This window comes from Caloenas nicobarica, chromosome 6, assembly GCF_036013445.1.
Source record: "Caloenas nicobarica isolate bCalNic1 chromosome 6, bCalNic1.hap1, whole genome shotgun sequence".
NCBI lineage: Eukaryota > Metazoa > Chordata > Aves > Columbiformes > Columbidae > Caloenas > Caloenas nicobarica.
This window is the reverse complement of record NC_088250.1, coordinates 10,013,432-10,031,005: the sequence shown is the minus strand read 5'-3', so window position 1 is coordinate 10,031,005 and position 17,574 is coordinate 10,013,432. Positions and strand designations below refer to the sequence as shown.

At 47.6% G+C, this 17,574-nt stretch overlaps 1 protein-coding gene across 9 annotated transcripts in view; it reads right to left on the bottom strand.

Annotated features, from left to right (window-relative positions):
• ERBB4 (erb-b2 receptor tyrosine kinase 4) overlaps positions 1-16,103 on the bottom strand; it is a 617,927-nt gene extending 601,824 nt beyond the window's left edge. For all 9 annotated transcript variants that reach the window (XR_010606397.1, XR_010606399.1, XR_010606398.1 and 6 more), the window contains exon 1: positions 15,857-16,103. Coding sequence is in view for 1 of the 9 variants with exons in the window: in XM_065638016.1 (XP_065494088.1) it covers positions 15,857-15,950 (94 nt within the window). In the remaining 8 variants the exon portion in view is untranslated. The remainder of the gene's footprint in view (positions 1-15,856) is intronic.
• Positions 16,104-17,574: the final 1,471 nt, after the last annotated feature.

Sequence of the window (17,574 nt, the reverse complement as noted above, 5' to 3'; positions counted from 1 at the left end):
AGCCAAGGTCAATTCTTTTATTTAATTCCCTTCTTTCTGCCCCCCCCCCCCAAGGTATGGGAAGAGAGCTTAGTTATTTCTGCATGGATGCAAGGTGAATGAGACTGTCACCTCTCTTTGCAGTGCTATTTATTACAGGTCGCTGACATAATATGGCTTGGTTTTTTTCCCCCCCCAAATGTTAAAAAAAAAAAAAAGAGCCGGGGAGAGAGTTCTTTAGCATTGTCTCACTTGCTTCTTTGAAGGAAATATATGAACAGGTTTTATTTATTTATATAGCAATCTGACAACTGAGATGCATCAGCTTGTTTTCAGAGGCTTCCTGCTGAAAAAGGCAAGTTACCCTGTTATTAGGAGGTTTAAGAACACACACACACACAATAGAAGAAAAGAGTACATGTCAGGAAAAGAAACTGAAAGATTAAAAAGACATGCTGACAAAGAAAGAAAATTTATACTGAAATCAAGCGGGAGAACAGGGGGAGTATTGTAGGCTTGCTCCTGCATAAGCCAGATTCACATTAAGGAAAGAAACAGGATAATAAGAAATGAAGCTCCACATCATCAGCTGGTGTAAATCAGCATCAACCCTTCAGCTCCCCTTGCTGCAGCAGGAGACCCATTCCCAAACGCCTGTCTGGTTTAAGGGTTGGTTCTGGTCTCTCATCAGCAGTTCCTCCCAATTTAATTCATAGTTTCAGATGAAAAGATTTTATAGATCTCTGTTCTGTCTTGAGATGAGTTTGCCTAGAGCTCCAAGCAATAAATTGATGATAAGTCAATTTTCCTGCGCTGTGCTTTGTAGTCTGCTTTTTTTCATACACCACCAAGAGCTGTGTATAAAATACCACATTCCTTACTTGTTTTAAAATGCCTCTAAAAATCAAAGATATCCACAACCTATTTTTAGGTTGCTAACAGTAAGCCAGAACTGCCTTAACAAAAAGATCTTTTAATTCACATCTAATATTTTATTTCACAGCCAGATTAAAAGATAAGAGAGTCTATACCCAAGGCTGTAGAAGTTGCAAGCAGTGATTCAGGGGAAGACAGAGCGACCCAAACATGAACGTAAAAAGGTTTCCGCAAGCTCCCCATGGGGCTGGCTTTCACCCACCCACCCGTGAGGTCGAGCCCCACAGCCCGCAGACCCCCATGCCATACAGCCAACTCTCACCCATGGGACCAATACACAGCCCAGAGGAGCATGGTCCTGCGTCCTCTTGTACACCAGTTATCACTGGATAACACACTTTAACCCTTTCATCTGCATTTTCTTACAGCAGTATCTATAGCAGAGCATAGCAGTTGCTATGGAGCAAGGATAGCTATTAGCTCTGCTGCTGATAATACAATTAGTATAATTTACACTGCACATTTTTTACCCTTTCCTACCCCAAAATACTTTATGGATTTATACATTTACTCTAAAGACTGTCCATCACATCTGCCTGAACTGCAACCATGGACCAGAAATTCATGTCTTTGGAGAGCATTCAAGTCTTTAAAACTCTCTTTCCCAGTCCTCAGGCTACCAATAGCAGAAAGGCGAGCTGGTGGTCACCAACAGCCACCAAAGCCTTTCCAGCAGTGTTGAAATGCTCTAAGAGGTCCAGCAACACCAACCTCACAGGTACTGCCAAGAAGCTACCAGCTCCCGCCCACAAGTCCGCTACCAAGGTCCCATCCTCCCCCAAAGGCAGGAGATTGATGGGTCTCTACACAGAGGAATAAAAATAATACAGTCACCTGCACTGAAATTTGCAAGACTGCCTGTGCATCCCGCAAGAAGTCATAGAATGCTTAGGTTACCAGTGTGCGCCAAGACAGAGCTCAACAGAAGCCTCACATGTTCCAGCACTGCTCCTGGCTGCCTCATTCAAATATCATTTCAGAGGCAACCCTTCACCTGCGTTTTTGGCTGCAGCTCACCTACAAACTGTGCTTTTCTGACACCACCTCCTTCACCCTCTGTGGATGCATAATCCTCAAAGCTACCAGGAAGGTGCAAAGAAGAGTTTTGCAAGCTCTGGCTTATACGCATATAAGACACGAAGATGTAAATTTTGCATACAGCAACCTGCAACTGCCTGTACTTCCTCCCTGTAACCTCCCACAAATGCCAGCCAAAATGAATTAAATGCCACACAGGAATAAACAAAACAAAAATGTCATTTTGGAATTCAGGGCTTGGATTTTTTCACGATTTCTACAGCGGTCGTGCTAATGCAGCATGGAAGAGAAAAGCGGCTTTTGAGCCTGAGCTCCCTCTTCCAGATCAATTGCTGAGGCTACCCAACATGCCTGCACTCTTATTTGCTCTCCTTTCTACCGTGTCCCAAGCTGTGAAATTAATATGCACAGAGGACATAAACCTCTCACTCAGGAATAAAAAGTGACCTTAATATGTTCCTGCTTAATCCTTCCTGGGCTCAGTGTACCATTGCTTTGGGAAGACAAACCAGCATGAAACCAAGGTACCACATCATCCTTGGGTGAAAGCATCCATCCCACACATGCACTGGGTGTCTCCTTGTGGACAATCCCTTGTTGGGACAGAGCACGGCAGCGGCAGGAGCAGAGGTACCACGCAGGGCTGTCAAATAACCTCTCCTGCTCAGCAGCAGCACACCGAGAACAGGGCAGCTGCATCCATACCCAGACAACATAATGCTGCAAAGCACAGACTGCAGATCTGATTTGCAGATAACCACTCAAGACAGCTGGTTCTCACAGAAAGTCAGGGGGTTTGGGCTCAAAAACACAGGCTTTAACAAGGAGGTTAATATGAGAAACTGCTTTTGCTTCTCGACCCACCTACACAGGAGCCATAAGCACCTTGTACAGGAGCACCCATCCTGCCACAGGCAAGCACAGGAGCACAGCAGCTGTTGAAGCTCCAAGGAAAAACTCTGAATTACTTTTAAAAAAAAATGTATATTTTATTTATAATGCCCACCTGAGCTCACTCCACTGCCCCAGGTCAGGCCTGAAGGCTTCGCTAGCCTGTGGCTTCTCTCATTCAGAGTTTCAAAACTTGGGTCCCAGACAACAAACCCTAAAGATTTTGGTCTAATCAGTCTTCTCACAGACGAGAAACTGCCACACTGAGCCCTAAAACAGGCATGTGCACCAGCGATTTGCACTGGGAAGCAGGGTGCTGTTGGATGACAATGTGGCTGTGGGAACAGTTCAAACAACAGCATCTCCTTCATCCCACTCTGGAGAGAGGCACGAGCGCACGTCTTTCTCTAAAGGCACAAATGAGTACTCACTCCTTGGAAGCAGTGCCAAATTTTGATAACAAATCATCACTGCCTGCCTCTGCGAGTTAGAGCCTACATGCATTAGCCAATTACACAATTCTTCCATTTTTATTGGAGATTACATTAATTCTCCCTCCCCTGACGAGCCAAATGGCCATGACCACAGTGACCAAAAACCTTGCTCCCGCCAGACCCAGGGACTGTGCCAGCCAAACAACAGCTTGCACTAACTGCAAAGTGGTGGTTGCAAGAATTTCTACACATTCTTCAGCTGTGGTCTTGAATTCTTTCATTGAAAATAAATATTTTGGCAGCACACCAGAAAAAACCAAAACAAAAACACACCTCTCAAGTGTATGTATAAACATATTTTTAAAATTTACAAATTAAACAATTGCTTTTGCCATTGCAAAAGCATCACATTACGTGTTTTCAAAACAGTAAATTCCAGAGCAGTGAGGCTGTGTGTATGTTAGCAGGTCTTAAATTTAATACACATGCAGAGGTGTAACAAACACATACCCTTCATAGCTCTTTCAACAACTGTCACAGATCCAGGGCCCAATGCCACAGCAAAAGCAAAACCCCAACTCACTAGACTTAAGTCAGGAGAGCCCAGAGCTGTTTTGGGCTTTGCCCGCGACTTGTACAAGGGTGATATGTCACCACTCCTCAACATCACATCCTTTTCTTTCCACCTTTGGCTTTAAATTAGTAAGCCCTTGGCACGTGGACCCAGCATACTGCTCTGCACTGCTTTGCTTGCAGACACGACACCGACGGCATTACCAACCTCAGCTGCAATACTATTAAAAGTCATTGTATGAGGAATGTAAGAATCACCCTGTGCAAGCACGGAGGACTGTGCTACCCCTAAGAGGAGGCAGCAATAAGCCCAACAGCTGAACACAGAAGAGCACATTTTGTGCTGGCTCACCTGCAGTCAACGGAGCACTTGCATCCACAGCTTTTCTGTCCAACCTGCCGCCTGCTCACTAAACGCCTCCACATAGCTGCAAGTGGCTTCTGGTTCTCTGTATTTTCTTTATCTGGTGCTCATTTGTACCAGTCGGGCAAAGCCACCAGCATGCTTTTTCCACAGTAATGAGCTACTGTGCCACAACCCGCATTTCTCATCAGACAATCTTCTCCTTTTTACCAATTGAAAGTGTACTGATGTATATTAAATTTCAAAGGGAAAATACTTTTTTCCTTCACTTCCAGCAGCTTCTTACTAACATTTAAGCAAAGACAAAATGCACAAGCATTACAAAGGAAGGACACCAATAGAAGGGAAAGGTGTGACACAACGCAGGCATCTCTAGAAGGCTGTGTTTTCTACCATGAATATTTAAAGCTCAACTTGCAAAATTGGTTAATTTTGCATGCAAATGGACAGTTACACATCTAACTGACCATTTGTGCAAGCAATTACACGCGCAATTACCTGATTGCATAATTGTGTGGGCCTAATTTTGAAATTGGGTCTTACATTTTCTGTTTAACACAAGCACTGTATTTAATAAATAGATATTAAGTATTTTTGAAGCAAAGACATCCAGACCTACTGACTTAAAACTAAATATTGACATGTGTATTTACCAAAAAATAGTACCAAGGAACCCTGGTGTAAAGCAGCACATGCCCACCAAACTGAGCCACAAGTTTCTCTGCTGAAACTTCTAGTCCTTTAAAATGCAATTGCCATCAAAATACATAATCGACATAAGCACAGTATCTGAAAAAATGTGCCTGATATCTTCATTAGAAACACTGACAAATCCCTTACTGTAATTTTTTCAGAGGAAGATTTGTTCTGGGGCATTCTTTCTGCTTCGGTTGTATTCTAGGGAGGAAAAAAATCAAAGTAGAAGCACATTAAAAGAAACTTACTGTTAGCGAGCAGGTCAGCAGCTCACGAGTGTGGTTTCATTGGACAAATCCTGAATATCAGGTGAAATTCAGACTTTGAATTATGAGGTAGTGCAGGTTTTTTGCATGTGATCCAAGTGGTTAATGTCCCAGGCCTTCACACTGATGACCTCTAAGGACAGGTTTCCAGGTAAACTTAATCATCCTCAAGTATTTTCAGCCAATCATAAGGAGTATTTTTCTTCTATGGAATAATCCTAAAGACTGCCAGTTTTCCTGTGCATGTCATCCACAAGTCTCTATTTTACATGTCAACCAAAAGGTCTTTAAGATTAGCTGTCAGAAGCCTTGAGTCTTGGCCAAATATCAATCTTCTGTGTGGATGATGCATTAAATATAAGACGCTCATTGCTGCTGCAGGCAAAGCAATATAGCAATTACCAAGCTATTTCTGATTTACAAATCTTTAAGTAATCGTATTGTTGGAAACCCAAACTTGGTGGGAAAGAAATTAAGTAGATTGTTAAAAAACAAAGGCTATCGCTGAGGTAGTAACTGCCAGCTCCCGTGGGATGCATGTCAGTGGAAAGACCTGGTATCACAGTCCTTGAGACATACATTAAAATATGTTTGCAGAGACCCAGGAAAAAGAAACTCCAGTGCCCTCAAGCCTGTATTTAATCCATCTAACCTATAGTTAGACCACAGAGAGGACTTCAGGTAGTGCTTGCTCCTCTCTCCACCCTTCCCCAGTAAGCTGCTTATGTTTATTTCTATCACACCTCTGCATGCCACTATAGCCCTATATCACTTGGCATCTAGATACTCGATATTACTAAGTTAGGTTTGTGTGCTCTGAGAAGTGACACTGTTCCAGCACCTCACACTGGAAAAAACAAGGAAAGCCTCTGAGCCTGTGCCACCAAATAAACAGGGGGGTTATTCCAGATATTCCTAGAAACACAGGCATGCTCCAGTTCATACGAGTTCTCAGAGAATTTAATCAACAAGCGGTTTAAGAAACGCACATAAGGTGTTCTTCAGTGATCTTAGGCATGCTCTGCAAGAGTCAGCTGGGATCCCAAAAAAACGTGGCACTTCGGCTCCCATCAGCACTATCCAAATCAAAGAGCAACACCACAGGTAGCGGTGCATCCCTCCTCCTTGTCTGGCATTGCTCCAGTGCTCTTCCTGCAAAAGCCTGCAACAGCACTGCCTCCATAAAGTGCTTAAACACCAACTGTGCCCTGGGGAGACACCAGCATCATAAAGGCTCAGGACAAACAATAAAAAACTTTAATTGGCCCCAGATGGCAAGACGAACAGATCTAAACCTGACAGATGCTACCCAACACCAAAGCTCCCCATTGGAGGAAGGGCCCAGTCAGTGAGCCAAAAAGGATGCTCTTACAAATACTGATGTCATGTATGTACGTTGACGTCATTTTATCACATCACTGCAAAAATAAAAAAAAAAAACAGGCTAGACTTAAAAACCCAGTGGAAACAAGTACCACAGCAATTCTTGTATATCCTAGGACAATTTAGACACTTTTAATCCAGGAGAAGTCCAGAGTAGATACTATTTGGAGCAGAAGCTTTCTGCCCAAATGGACAGGAACTATCTGGGACAGACAGGACCTACAGAAATCATGGACCCTCATATAGCCTTTACTTGGAGAAAGCTACTATTCACAATGATTATTTTTTTCTCATTTCTGTGGGCCTCTACTGAGACTGAGATTATTCAAGTTGACAGCAAAAGTTTGGCAAGCTCATTTTCCAGTATCAAAGGACACCTACCCAGTAATTGCTCTACTGTAGCATGAGGCATAACCCATATATTTTAATGCCTTAACCACATGTCATGGCAGCAATCAGACTATAAGCTATTAGAATCTTAATAAACCCATGTTTCCATCTCCAAAGTCACCAGCAATATTTCCCAGACATTGGAAAAAAAATAAGTCAACCAACCCCTGCATAAAATCTCACCAATGAGTTAAAAACCATGGCTTAGAAAAACAATTCCTAGATGTCCCTGTTTCTTAAACTGCAGGAGTTTTAACTTCTCTCTGCACACAGAGGAGCTAAAGAGGCTTTTCCTTCTTTATGCAAAGACTGAGATTCTCACAACTCTAAGGTCTTGGGATAAAATTAACATGAAGAAATTTGTGAGCAATAACACTGTGCGAATCTATTTGCAAAACTTAAAAAAAATAAAAAAAGAAGAAAATCTCCTTCTGTCCCCAGTCTTTAGTTAGTACAAGAAAGTGAATGCTAATAAAAGGCTATTTAAAAGCTATTTTATTAAAGGTTTGAGCTGCACACCAAAACCCTTGGGCAGCCAAAAATATTCAGCAGACCTGATTTATTTCCTTTCTGAGCAGGTGGACAGAGCCACAGAAAACCTAAAGCATTGCTACAGTTGTTAGCAACTCCAGAAAGAAACCCACCCACCTGTGCCACAGACACCACATTATCAATGCAGCAGCTGCTTGTTATATCGCGATATAACGAGAAGTCCCACTGACACATGAAGCAACATTAGAAGCAAATCTAGCCCATGACTTCAGCATATTATGCAGCACAAGGGTGATGTAAATGCTGTAAAAGTTATCACCGCTATTTATAGACTCTCATAATTTTACATTTTTCTAATACGACCTTCCCAACACAAAGTACAGCCCCAGGGTGACACCAGGGCTGCGCAGCTCTTCAAGCTGCCAGCAGTTTTAAACGTGTTGCACAAGAGGACACAAACGTGCATGATTTTAAGAGCAGATGAAAAGTCCAAGACACAAAGAAAAAAAATCCTCCCCACAGAGAAATCCAGGGAGAAACTCGCAGCAACTGGGGGGCACATCGACACCAGCACAAAAGCCCTCCTCTAGCTCAAGGAACAGACAAAAGGAGAGAGAAAAAGCTACAATGGCTTCGCATTTGTTTTGAAAAATTCCCTTTTCTCTTAACGGGATATTAATCCCCTTGTTCCCATGAGCTCCGGTGGCGCCAGGGGGAGCGAGTCCTGCCTCACGCCGCCCAAGCCCCCAGCAGAATCGGGTCCCCAGGCATTTCACCGGGACACTGCGATGAGCAACTGTGTCAGCTTGCCAACAGTGCGAAATCGCAGGGATCACATCTCAATTTGCTAAACGAAATTAGCTGCACACCATTCTGTTTGCCTATCCATTTCTCCTGCTCACAATGTGCTAATTTGGGCAGCAATCGCTGCGGTACGTACAGATAGAGCAATAAAGGCGGCTTTCAAATAAAGCAGCCATATACATTATTTTCGCCTCCTCCCTACGCAATTCCATGGCTTTTTCCATACGCTCCAATGCGTACGTCCTCTGAACATTATTAATAGCTACTAAAGAATATTATCTGCCTACCAATCACTTCAGCTTCCTACTTAATGGCAAGTACATTTTTAGAGCATCAAGTATATCAACAGGGACAATGGTTGCTAAATTTGAAGTCAACAACAACTGGAAAACATTAGCTACTTCACTGGTATTTTTATGCTCTACAGAAATATCTCTTGAAATAAATGAACCTTTTTTATCCTTTCAAAGAGATAATAAAATAATACTGAATTATAAATACTGTCACATATCCTCAGCAAACAGCAATTTAAATTTAGATATACTCATTTTTACTACCAAAGATAATGAGCAAAAATATCCACATTTAAACTTTGCATAGTGGACCAGAAAAAAAAAAATCTTAAAATTATAGCTGGACAGCAGCCACATCACAGCCAATGAACACTCACCAGTATATGGACACTCTCGGAAGAGGGGTTAAAGCAAAATAACTCTTACAAACAAATGCTTACCATTGCATCTGGCTGCGAGGCTAACCTTAAAAGATTACTAAAATATTCCATTAGCATACTAACCATGGTACATAAACTTTTATGCTTAAAATGCTTGATATTTCAACGTAATTTCAATTAATGGAAATTGAACATTAGAATGTGCATCAAGTTAAGTGTGATGATTTTTCTTCCTGTTCGTGCACCAAAACAGCTCCACAGTGCCGGCTCCTGTCGCAGGAGCTTCATCCACGGGAGACATTCCTCAGCAGCTCGCTGGGGTTCAGGGGAGCGAAACTGCTGCAAGTCTCCTGCTGGCACATTCAGATCTGTGCACCGAGGTATTTAAGCACATGCTTAAGTGGAAAGCGTGCAAGTGGATCTGCAATATCTGCTCCAGCACCTCACCAAGCTGCAAGCATGAGTAAGGGACGCCTGCCCCGTAGGAGATGCTTTCTTGGGAAAACAGGAGATGAAGGTGTGGAGGAACCATTTGGAAAGGCACGGACGAGTGGCAGGAGCCAAGCTGTGCTGAAAGTCCCTAGGACAGGGGCAGGTTTCAGAGGCTTGCCCAGCGCATCATCGCTGAGCCCGGACACAAGAGTAGCATGCTCTTTCACAGTGATGCTACAACCAAGGCTGCCATCACCGTTTCACAGACTTTGGGCTTTTCCCGACTTATTCATAACACAACTTTGTTCAGACATGTTGGGTTTTTTTTGTTTTCATTTGTTTTTCAGTGTGCAAGCTTTTTTCTTCAACCTCCTGCTGACTTGACCTGTTTCCTTCATAAATCACAATGCCGCAAAACTCAGGGGAGGATGAAAAAAAGAGAGAGGTCAGGTATCACAGCTCTTAATAGACATTTATTAGGCAGATTAGTCAAGCAGCTGTGTCTGAAGGGTCAGATATTGTCCTGCAGTGCCACAGTAGCCTCCCCACATGAATTTAAAACCTGTCACCATGTCCCACAGCTCAGTATCCTCCCCAGACACCCTGTGGGAGCAGCCTGGGACAGAGACCTGCCTGCTACGGGGCAGCTCAGCCCCTGGCCCCACCGCCAGCACAGGGCTGAGCTCTGCCTCGGGGCCCCTGCCCTGCCCAAGTCCTGCCAAGACTCATTTCCCCAACTTTCTTACACTCCCAGTTGCTCTGATGGTTTGGTGCACACTCCAAAAAACAGAAGCACTGAGGTTTATGGTGGGTAGGTGTCACCCCACATAACAGCAGGGAGACAGACTCCCCACCTTCAGTGGAGCGAGTTAATGCTGCTCGAGGTGAGGGTGCATCAGCATCACCCTGGGGTGGCTGGAAACCAGCCATGACCACTGGAGAGGAAAGGTTCACCTCTCCCTGGCATCAGCTACAGGCTGGTCCCCTAAACCAGTGCCCACCCAGATTGGTTTTTGGAAGATATCTATAAGCGCTGTATTTCTGTATGCTCAACACCAGCTGGTGGTGAGATACAGCATTCATGTCACTATGTGACAAGAGCCCATGTTGCAACACTGATTTATTAGGAAAAGATCAAGAAAGATCAAGTTATAAATGCCTGTTCAGTTACTGTACGCCTAGCTGACATCAGAAGAGGAATCAAACACAAACTTAGTCTATCTTAGAAATCTCTAAAAGGGACTTTACAGAAACAGCATAGGATGACTGATTTTTTTTTTTTTATAGCTCTGAAATGAACTGCATTCACTAAAAGTTCGGGACTTACTTTCCCATTTATTTATTTTCCCACCTCCTCCTTTGTCAGGAGCTATATTTTATAGGCTTCAGGCATGGAAACAAAAAGTAGTTAACACTGGAAAACAGAAATATTTCTTAATACTCTTACGGTGTGAATTTCTATACCTTGTACGTTTTTAAATTCTTGGTATTCTTATAGTACAAGTTTACAGTGTGACTAGTATGTGCTCCTGTGGTTTAAATTACACACTTTGCTGCCTAAATGCCTTCCAGTGTCAGACCCTCAGGTATCACTGATGCGCAAGCAAATATTCATCTGTCCTGGACTTTGCACTCCCTTTATGCAAAGTTGGAAGAAGGACAACTTTCCCTGGTAGGCTGAGAAAAAAAAAAAAGGATAAATATATATATAGCAGCAGCTGTTCAAAGACTTCAGGAGGCTTGGCATGTACCCATATGCCCAGCAGAGGTAGCGGACAGTGCAGAAATTAGACCATTTATCACGTGGACGCACAGATCATCACAGGGAAGCTGCCACTGAGCACAGCTTAAACTGTTCGTCCAAAGCAATAAGTTGCTAAACAAACATTAACTAAAGTTGCTGAAATGATAAATCTTTCTGGCAGACTCCAGTGTTCCCATGGGATAATTCAGCTTCAGCTACGTGGGCACATAAAACCCACCAGCAGCCCGCACTTGTTTGCAAAAGGAAAAGCTTTAAGTCAGAGAAAACAAGAGTCCATTGAACACCCTGAGGACTTGTCAGCTCAGCACACGTGTGACACACGGGACACAGCCGAGCTGTGGTCACCTCCTCCTGCCTTCACTCACACCACAGGAAAAAGTGAATCTCAGGAACAAGCCCCCACTCCTTTCCTGGCGAAATTGCCTCAGCACACTGAGAGCGGCTGAGTCCACAGAGAGAACAGGCTGAGCTGTTCCTACAGAGTTGCCATCACTTACCAATAGTCTTAAGAGCATAAATACAGCGTTAAACCTGTATCTGTGCAGGCAGGGCACTAACCACGTTCAGAAGCTTTCAGGGAACCATCCTGTTTCCCCATACCAACCAGGCGCAAGCTCACCCTTACTGTCCTAAGGAAATCAGGAGAGAGTTCATTGTGATGTCAAAGCACTTGCATTCTAAGAAAAGGACAAGAATGAATACTAAAAAACCCCCCCCACAACTCAAAACCAAACAAACACCAAAACAAATAAAAAAAAAACAACCACACCACGCACTGGGGACTACACCTTCCTTCTGAGCAAGTGCATGTGTTTTACAAGGACTATCTGATCACAGTTAATGGTGTTGAGTGACAGGATTTCTTCTTTTTCCTTTCCTAACTTGCCACAACATTTGCTACACTATTAAGAGCATGCACTTAATTTCTAGTTTGAACTTGTTCACCTTCAGTACCCAGCCTGGTCCTGACTTAACTGCTTAGCTTAATGGGTCCTTTAGAATGTAAACCTAGAAATTGGCTCCCAATTTTGAGCACTTTTGAGTATGACCAAACCACCCTTAACTCCTCCTTGAAGTCACCTGAACTCCTTTGGTTGCTCATTTGAAGGACTTCATGGTCTTCTGCATTACTCTTCTCAGCACATTATTACACCTCCCCTGTTCTGCAAGCAAGGGCAAGAGAGGTGGGGGCAGGACTCCAGAGATGGCCAATTTGCTGTACCCCCTTTCCCGTTTAGGCACCAAAAAGCTACTCCCTGGCCAGGGAGAGGGTGCGGAGGGGTGCTGAGCAGCAGGTCCAGAGCCTCAGAAATCACATCTCCAACTCCGGATCCCGCTGCCTGGGAGCTCCTGGGGGCTGCTGCCACCTAGAGATGCTCACACAGCAAGGCTGCGGGCAGCCGCCCCGCACGCCCCATCATTGCACCCCACAGAAAAGGCTCACAGCCCACCGGCTCTGGCAGTGACTTGCATAAAGCTCTTTTTCCATAAAGCCTTTGAACATGTGCATGCTCTCGATGACATGCTACACTTTCACATACAGCACGAGTGAACTAGCTGTGGTTTGTTTAAATTTCTCTAATTCAAAACAAATAAAAACAACTTTAGCATCCCCTGAAATTTAGAAGAAAACATTTAGTTAAATTGAGGGCTGTGGCTAATTCTTTGTCAGAAAACTGAGGGCACATTTTAGAACCACTCAGCATTACAAATTAAGGTCAGAAGTGCAAAGCAGCACTTGCAGCTCAACTGGGTGCACCTGCAGGGTGCTGCACCCTCAGCTGCCACACTCGCAAGGGACCCAACGTGGCTTATCCCACTCCCCATCCTGCTTCACTACCATGCAGGTTCAGAAAGGCTTCTCCCCTCACAAGCTGCTAATGCCAAGTTTCATTTCATTTACTCATAGGCAGGCATTTCAGGTCCTTATTATTACTGTTTTCATGTTAATTACAAGCACAGCTCTTAGTGCCAGAATCCATAAACATATACATCAATTACCATCTCTTTAAAAAAAAAAAAAAAAGAAAGTCACAACTAAGTCACTCGGGCACTGCTCTGGTTATCATGCAGAGACTCCCCCACCACAGAAGACAGACACGCACTGCGGGGGGGCAGGACTCCATAACAGCACCCATTCCCCTTTGGTAAAAGGGCCGAGATGGGACGTCCCCTTTGCAGGGACTGAGTCATCTGATGGCAGCTATGGGCTAAAACTCCCAGTCAATATTTAACGTGCCTTTGCAAAGGCAGTCAGAGCTCAGCCTAATTTTAACCATCAAATAGACATCGTGGCAGAATAAATGGGAGGGGTGCCAAGGAGGGCTGCTGCAAAGGAGAGGAGCTGCATCTCTCCATGGGCATGTGGCATGTCCCATCCAGCATGGCCCAAAGAGGAGCAGCAGCATGAAGTTAAAGCCTTGCACACCCATCACCCTGACCGTGCTCCTCACTGGAGAGGAAAAAAAAAAAAAAAACACAACACAAACCAAAAAAATCCCACCGCACTGCAAAAATATTTGAAGTACAATTAATTTCTCAGCACAGTTGAATACTTCAAACAGCGCTAAGTTAATTTGGCTGTAATTATTTAACAACTCAACAGCTCCATATATCAGAAAAAAGACTTAATTTATCTGCTATTTCCAAGCAGAACAAAGACTCACCAGCTTCCAGGTAACAGCCCAAGCTGTTTGGCTCACGTGACCCTGGCTGAGCTGTGCACTGCAAACATTATATGCCCAAACACAGCGACATAATTAATAAAAAAAACCCCACACCCACTCCAAAGTATTCACATATTTGCATCTTAACCAACAGATGTGGGAAAATGAAATCAAAAGTTTGGCCAACAACTTGCTTGCATCTCCCTTGATGCACTGAAAATGAAGGTGGCAGCGACAGCCCCATCCTAACATCCCCAAAAGCCAGGAGAGCCCATATTGTGGGGCATCCTAAACATTTGCAAATCAATGCTCACCTGGCCAGCCTGCCTTACTATTTCAGTAAGTGCCAAGCAGCAAGTCAATCATTAATAGCTGCCATTGCCCACAGCAGCACCCAAACCCCTCCAAACAGAAAATGTCATTCCAACCCTGTTACTTGAACAAACAGATTTATTTTTTGCACAGTGCAGGGCACAGCGGCTTTTCTGCATCACAAATCCAAGAGGCTTCCCCGGAGGTGTAAAGAAAGGCAGGAGAGCGATCCTGGACCAATGCCTTTTATTTTCACCGAGTTATAAATCCAGCAGGGGAGCGTCTTTGTGATTGTCCACTCCAACAGCCACGGCCGAGCGGCGGGGAAGCAGGGCCAGAGAGCAGGGGAGCAGCGCAGCGAGGAGGGCTGCTGCACAAAATCGGGACAGACTACAGCGAAAGTCTGAGACAGAAAAGTACCAAGTCAGGGGAAGAGAGAGGCTATGTGTAAACAGGGAGGCAGGCAAAAAAGGTACGGCAAACCAGAGCCTGTGAAACCAGGAATGAAAGGCTCCTTCAGCTGCGATTTACTAATCCAAACCGCAGGAAAAGACAACACAAGGAAAAGCAGCAGCAGCCCAGTGTTTCACCCCTGCTGATTTCAAGGATTAGAAAACAATCACACACAGAAAAAGTAAACTGTGCACCAAGATCAAAAACTGCCTGCGAAGCCTAACCAGGCAAGCAGAGCCAGGACACGCTTCTTTCACTTCTCGTCAAACACAGCATCATCTCAGTTACATAAAGCCCCAAAATATAAACTGAATTGTGAGAACGAGGAGCTGTTGCACTAATACCGCCCAAACATCATACATTTTGCATCACCGGGGAGGAGAGAAAAAAAAAGTTACAAAGATTGAAGATATTTTCTTTTAATGTTTTATTCACAGCAAAGGCGCCCGAGAAGCGCGACGCAGCGGGAGGCGATCCCAGTGCCCTCCCCGGGCGACTACACCGGCACAGCCCCGTACCACGGCGGTGGAGAGCGCTGCCCCGATGCCAAACAAAAATACAATAAAATCAAGCCAACGCTGCACGTTTCCCATCAGAAAGTTAAAAAACCGGGAGAGACTCTGCCGGAGGAAAACGCTCCTTTCCTGGGTTTAACTTCCAAGCCACCTGCTCGCTTTGCCCCGTGCGCAAATACACTTGGACCCGTGTTTATGTCGCAGTGTTTGGACACACCTTATAGCTACAAGGTATACGTGTGAGGGGAAAGCTTCCTCGTCTGCCCGGCGCAGCGCAAAGTTTCGGAGCGCGCAGCCCCGTCGGGGCGGTAGCGGCGGCACCTGCGCGGCCGGCGGGGACACCGCGCCCGGCCGGGGCTGTGGGGGAAGAGGGTGGCCTCGGAGCGCGGGCAGCCGCCACCCGAGCGGGGACACCCGAGAGCCGCTGCCGAAAAAGGGCAGCGCTCCGAGAGGGGCTCCGAGGCAGACCCTCAGCCCAGCACACGCTATCATTTACGATAAAAATAAAGTGAAGAGGTGTTGCCACGACATTGCTTGGAAGCGGCGAGCTGCGCGCAAGATCCGCGGCCGCCGGCTCCGCTCCGTCGCCCGGCGGCTCCCGCAAGGGCTTGTCGCCCTCTGGCCGCCGCCTCTCCGCGGGACCCGAACAAACTCCCGCACCCCGCGCAAGCGGATGGGGACCCTCTGCCCGCAGCCCCGCCGAGCTTGCGGAGAAGTTGGCGGGATGACGCGGCTCCGCCGACCCCATAAGACCCCCTCTCCGCCCCTCGCCGCGGACCGGGTCGCTCACCCACCTGCCTGCGCCGCCGCGGCGGCCCGCGGGGCCCCGGCCGCCGCCGCCAGCACGCAGCAGCTCCACCACAGCAGCCCCCCGGCCGCCGCCGGCATCGCGCCGCCGCCGCTGCCTCAGCGCCGCCGCCTCAGCGCCGCCGCCATCCCCCGCGCAGCCTCCGCGCTGCCGCCGCCGGCTCCCAAAAGTTGCCGCCGCCGAGCCACCGCCCCCAGCGCCGCCCCTCCGCGGGCGCGCCGCGGCGCCGACGGGGCGGCCGCCGCTGCCGGCCGCGGGGCGCTGCGCCGCCAGCACGCGGGGCGCGGAGCGGCGCGGAGCGGCGCGGAACCGCGAGGAGGCGGCGGAGGAGGAGCGGCGGGACGGAGCGAGGGGGCGGGCGGGGGCCGGCGCCGCGCGGGACCGCCCCGCATCGCGCCGCCGCACCCCCCCTCCCCCCTTCCCTCCGCACCTGCGGAGCCGCGCGGGGCGGCGGCGGGGGCTTGTGCGTGCGCGCCCCGCCCCTCCCCTCCCCCCCCCCGCGCAACGCGGAGAGGCAGGTGCGCGCGCGGGGCTGTCACTTTTCGGGGAAAAAAAAAAAAAACAACCAACAACAAAACGGGCATCGCCGCCTCCTCCGCGAGCCTGCCGTGCGCGCTCTCACTTTCCCCGCCGAAAATCAAGGGTGGGTGCGTTGTGCACGTGCGGTTGCGCGTGTGCACGCTCGCTGCCCGTGCAAAACAAAACAAAACAAACCAAAACAGAACAGGGTCAGCTGCGCGCGTGCGTGCGTGTGCGAGAGGGAGCTTGCCAAAATCCCCGCCGGGGGCGTGTGCGCGGGCGTGCGCGGCCCGAGGGGCAGCGGCGCCGCCGCAGGGAACTTGCGCTGCCGTCCCGGGGCAGCGCGCAGCCGGGGCAGGGAGGGGCCGTGTCCCAGGGGACCCGGGGTTCACGGAGACACCTCCCGGACTACCCGAGGGGAGGGGAGCCCCCAGCAAATGGCGGACGCAGGAGCTTAATGAAGCGATGGAGAACGCGTGCTGGGCCGAGCCGATCCCAGCCGTGCTACCAGCCACGTGTGAAAAGCATCAGGGGTTGCATGACGCACACTCAGGCCCCTCCACTTTGGGCTTCCCCCGACATCTGATCCCACAGGGGTGCGGCACATCGCCCTCCTCCGTGGGTGCTGCCCCCACAGCCCGGGGTGCTCGCAGCCCCACACCTCCCCACCTCAGGGGCAAAGACCAAGACACCTGCACTAGGCTCTCGTCACCAGGGTGCCATGCAGGACAGCCACCCCCTGGTAAATTTGGGGGCTGCAGGTACCTGTCACTCAGGTGGGGTGACTGGAAAGCTTTCGAGGTGGAAGAGATGGAAAGAAGGGCGAGTTTTTCAATAGCCATGGTGCAGAGTGGTGGAATCTTGGAGCTCACTCTCCAACATGGTGGATGGACTTTGCACTGAAGCAGCTGACGAGCAGCCATGTTTTCCAGAGTGCCTGCAAATCTGTGGCATGCAGAGATGTGGTGGCATCTCCCACCACTGCGTTAAGTATCCACCATCTCGATGGCTCCTGCCAGCCTGGTGGCAACTCCTAGATGCACCCCGGTTGGAACAGCTGCAGCGCAGGGGTCCTGCAAGCACCAGCCAAGCTGCCACAGCATCCTCCTCACTATTGCCCACTGCTGTGCCCACCCCAGCACAGGGCTGAAATGTCAACATAGACATTCTGCCTAACAGGTCCAG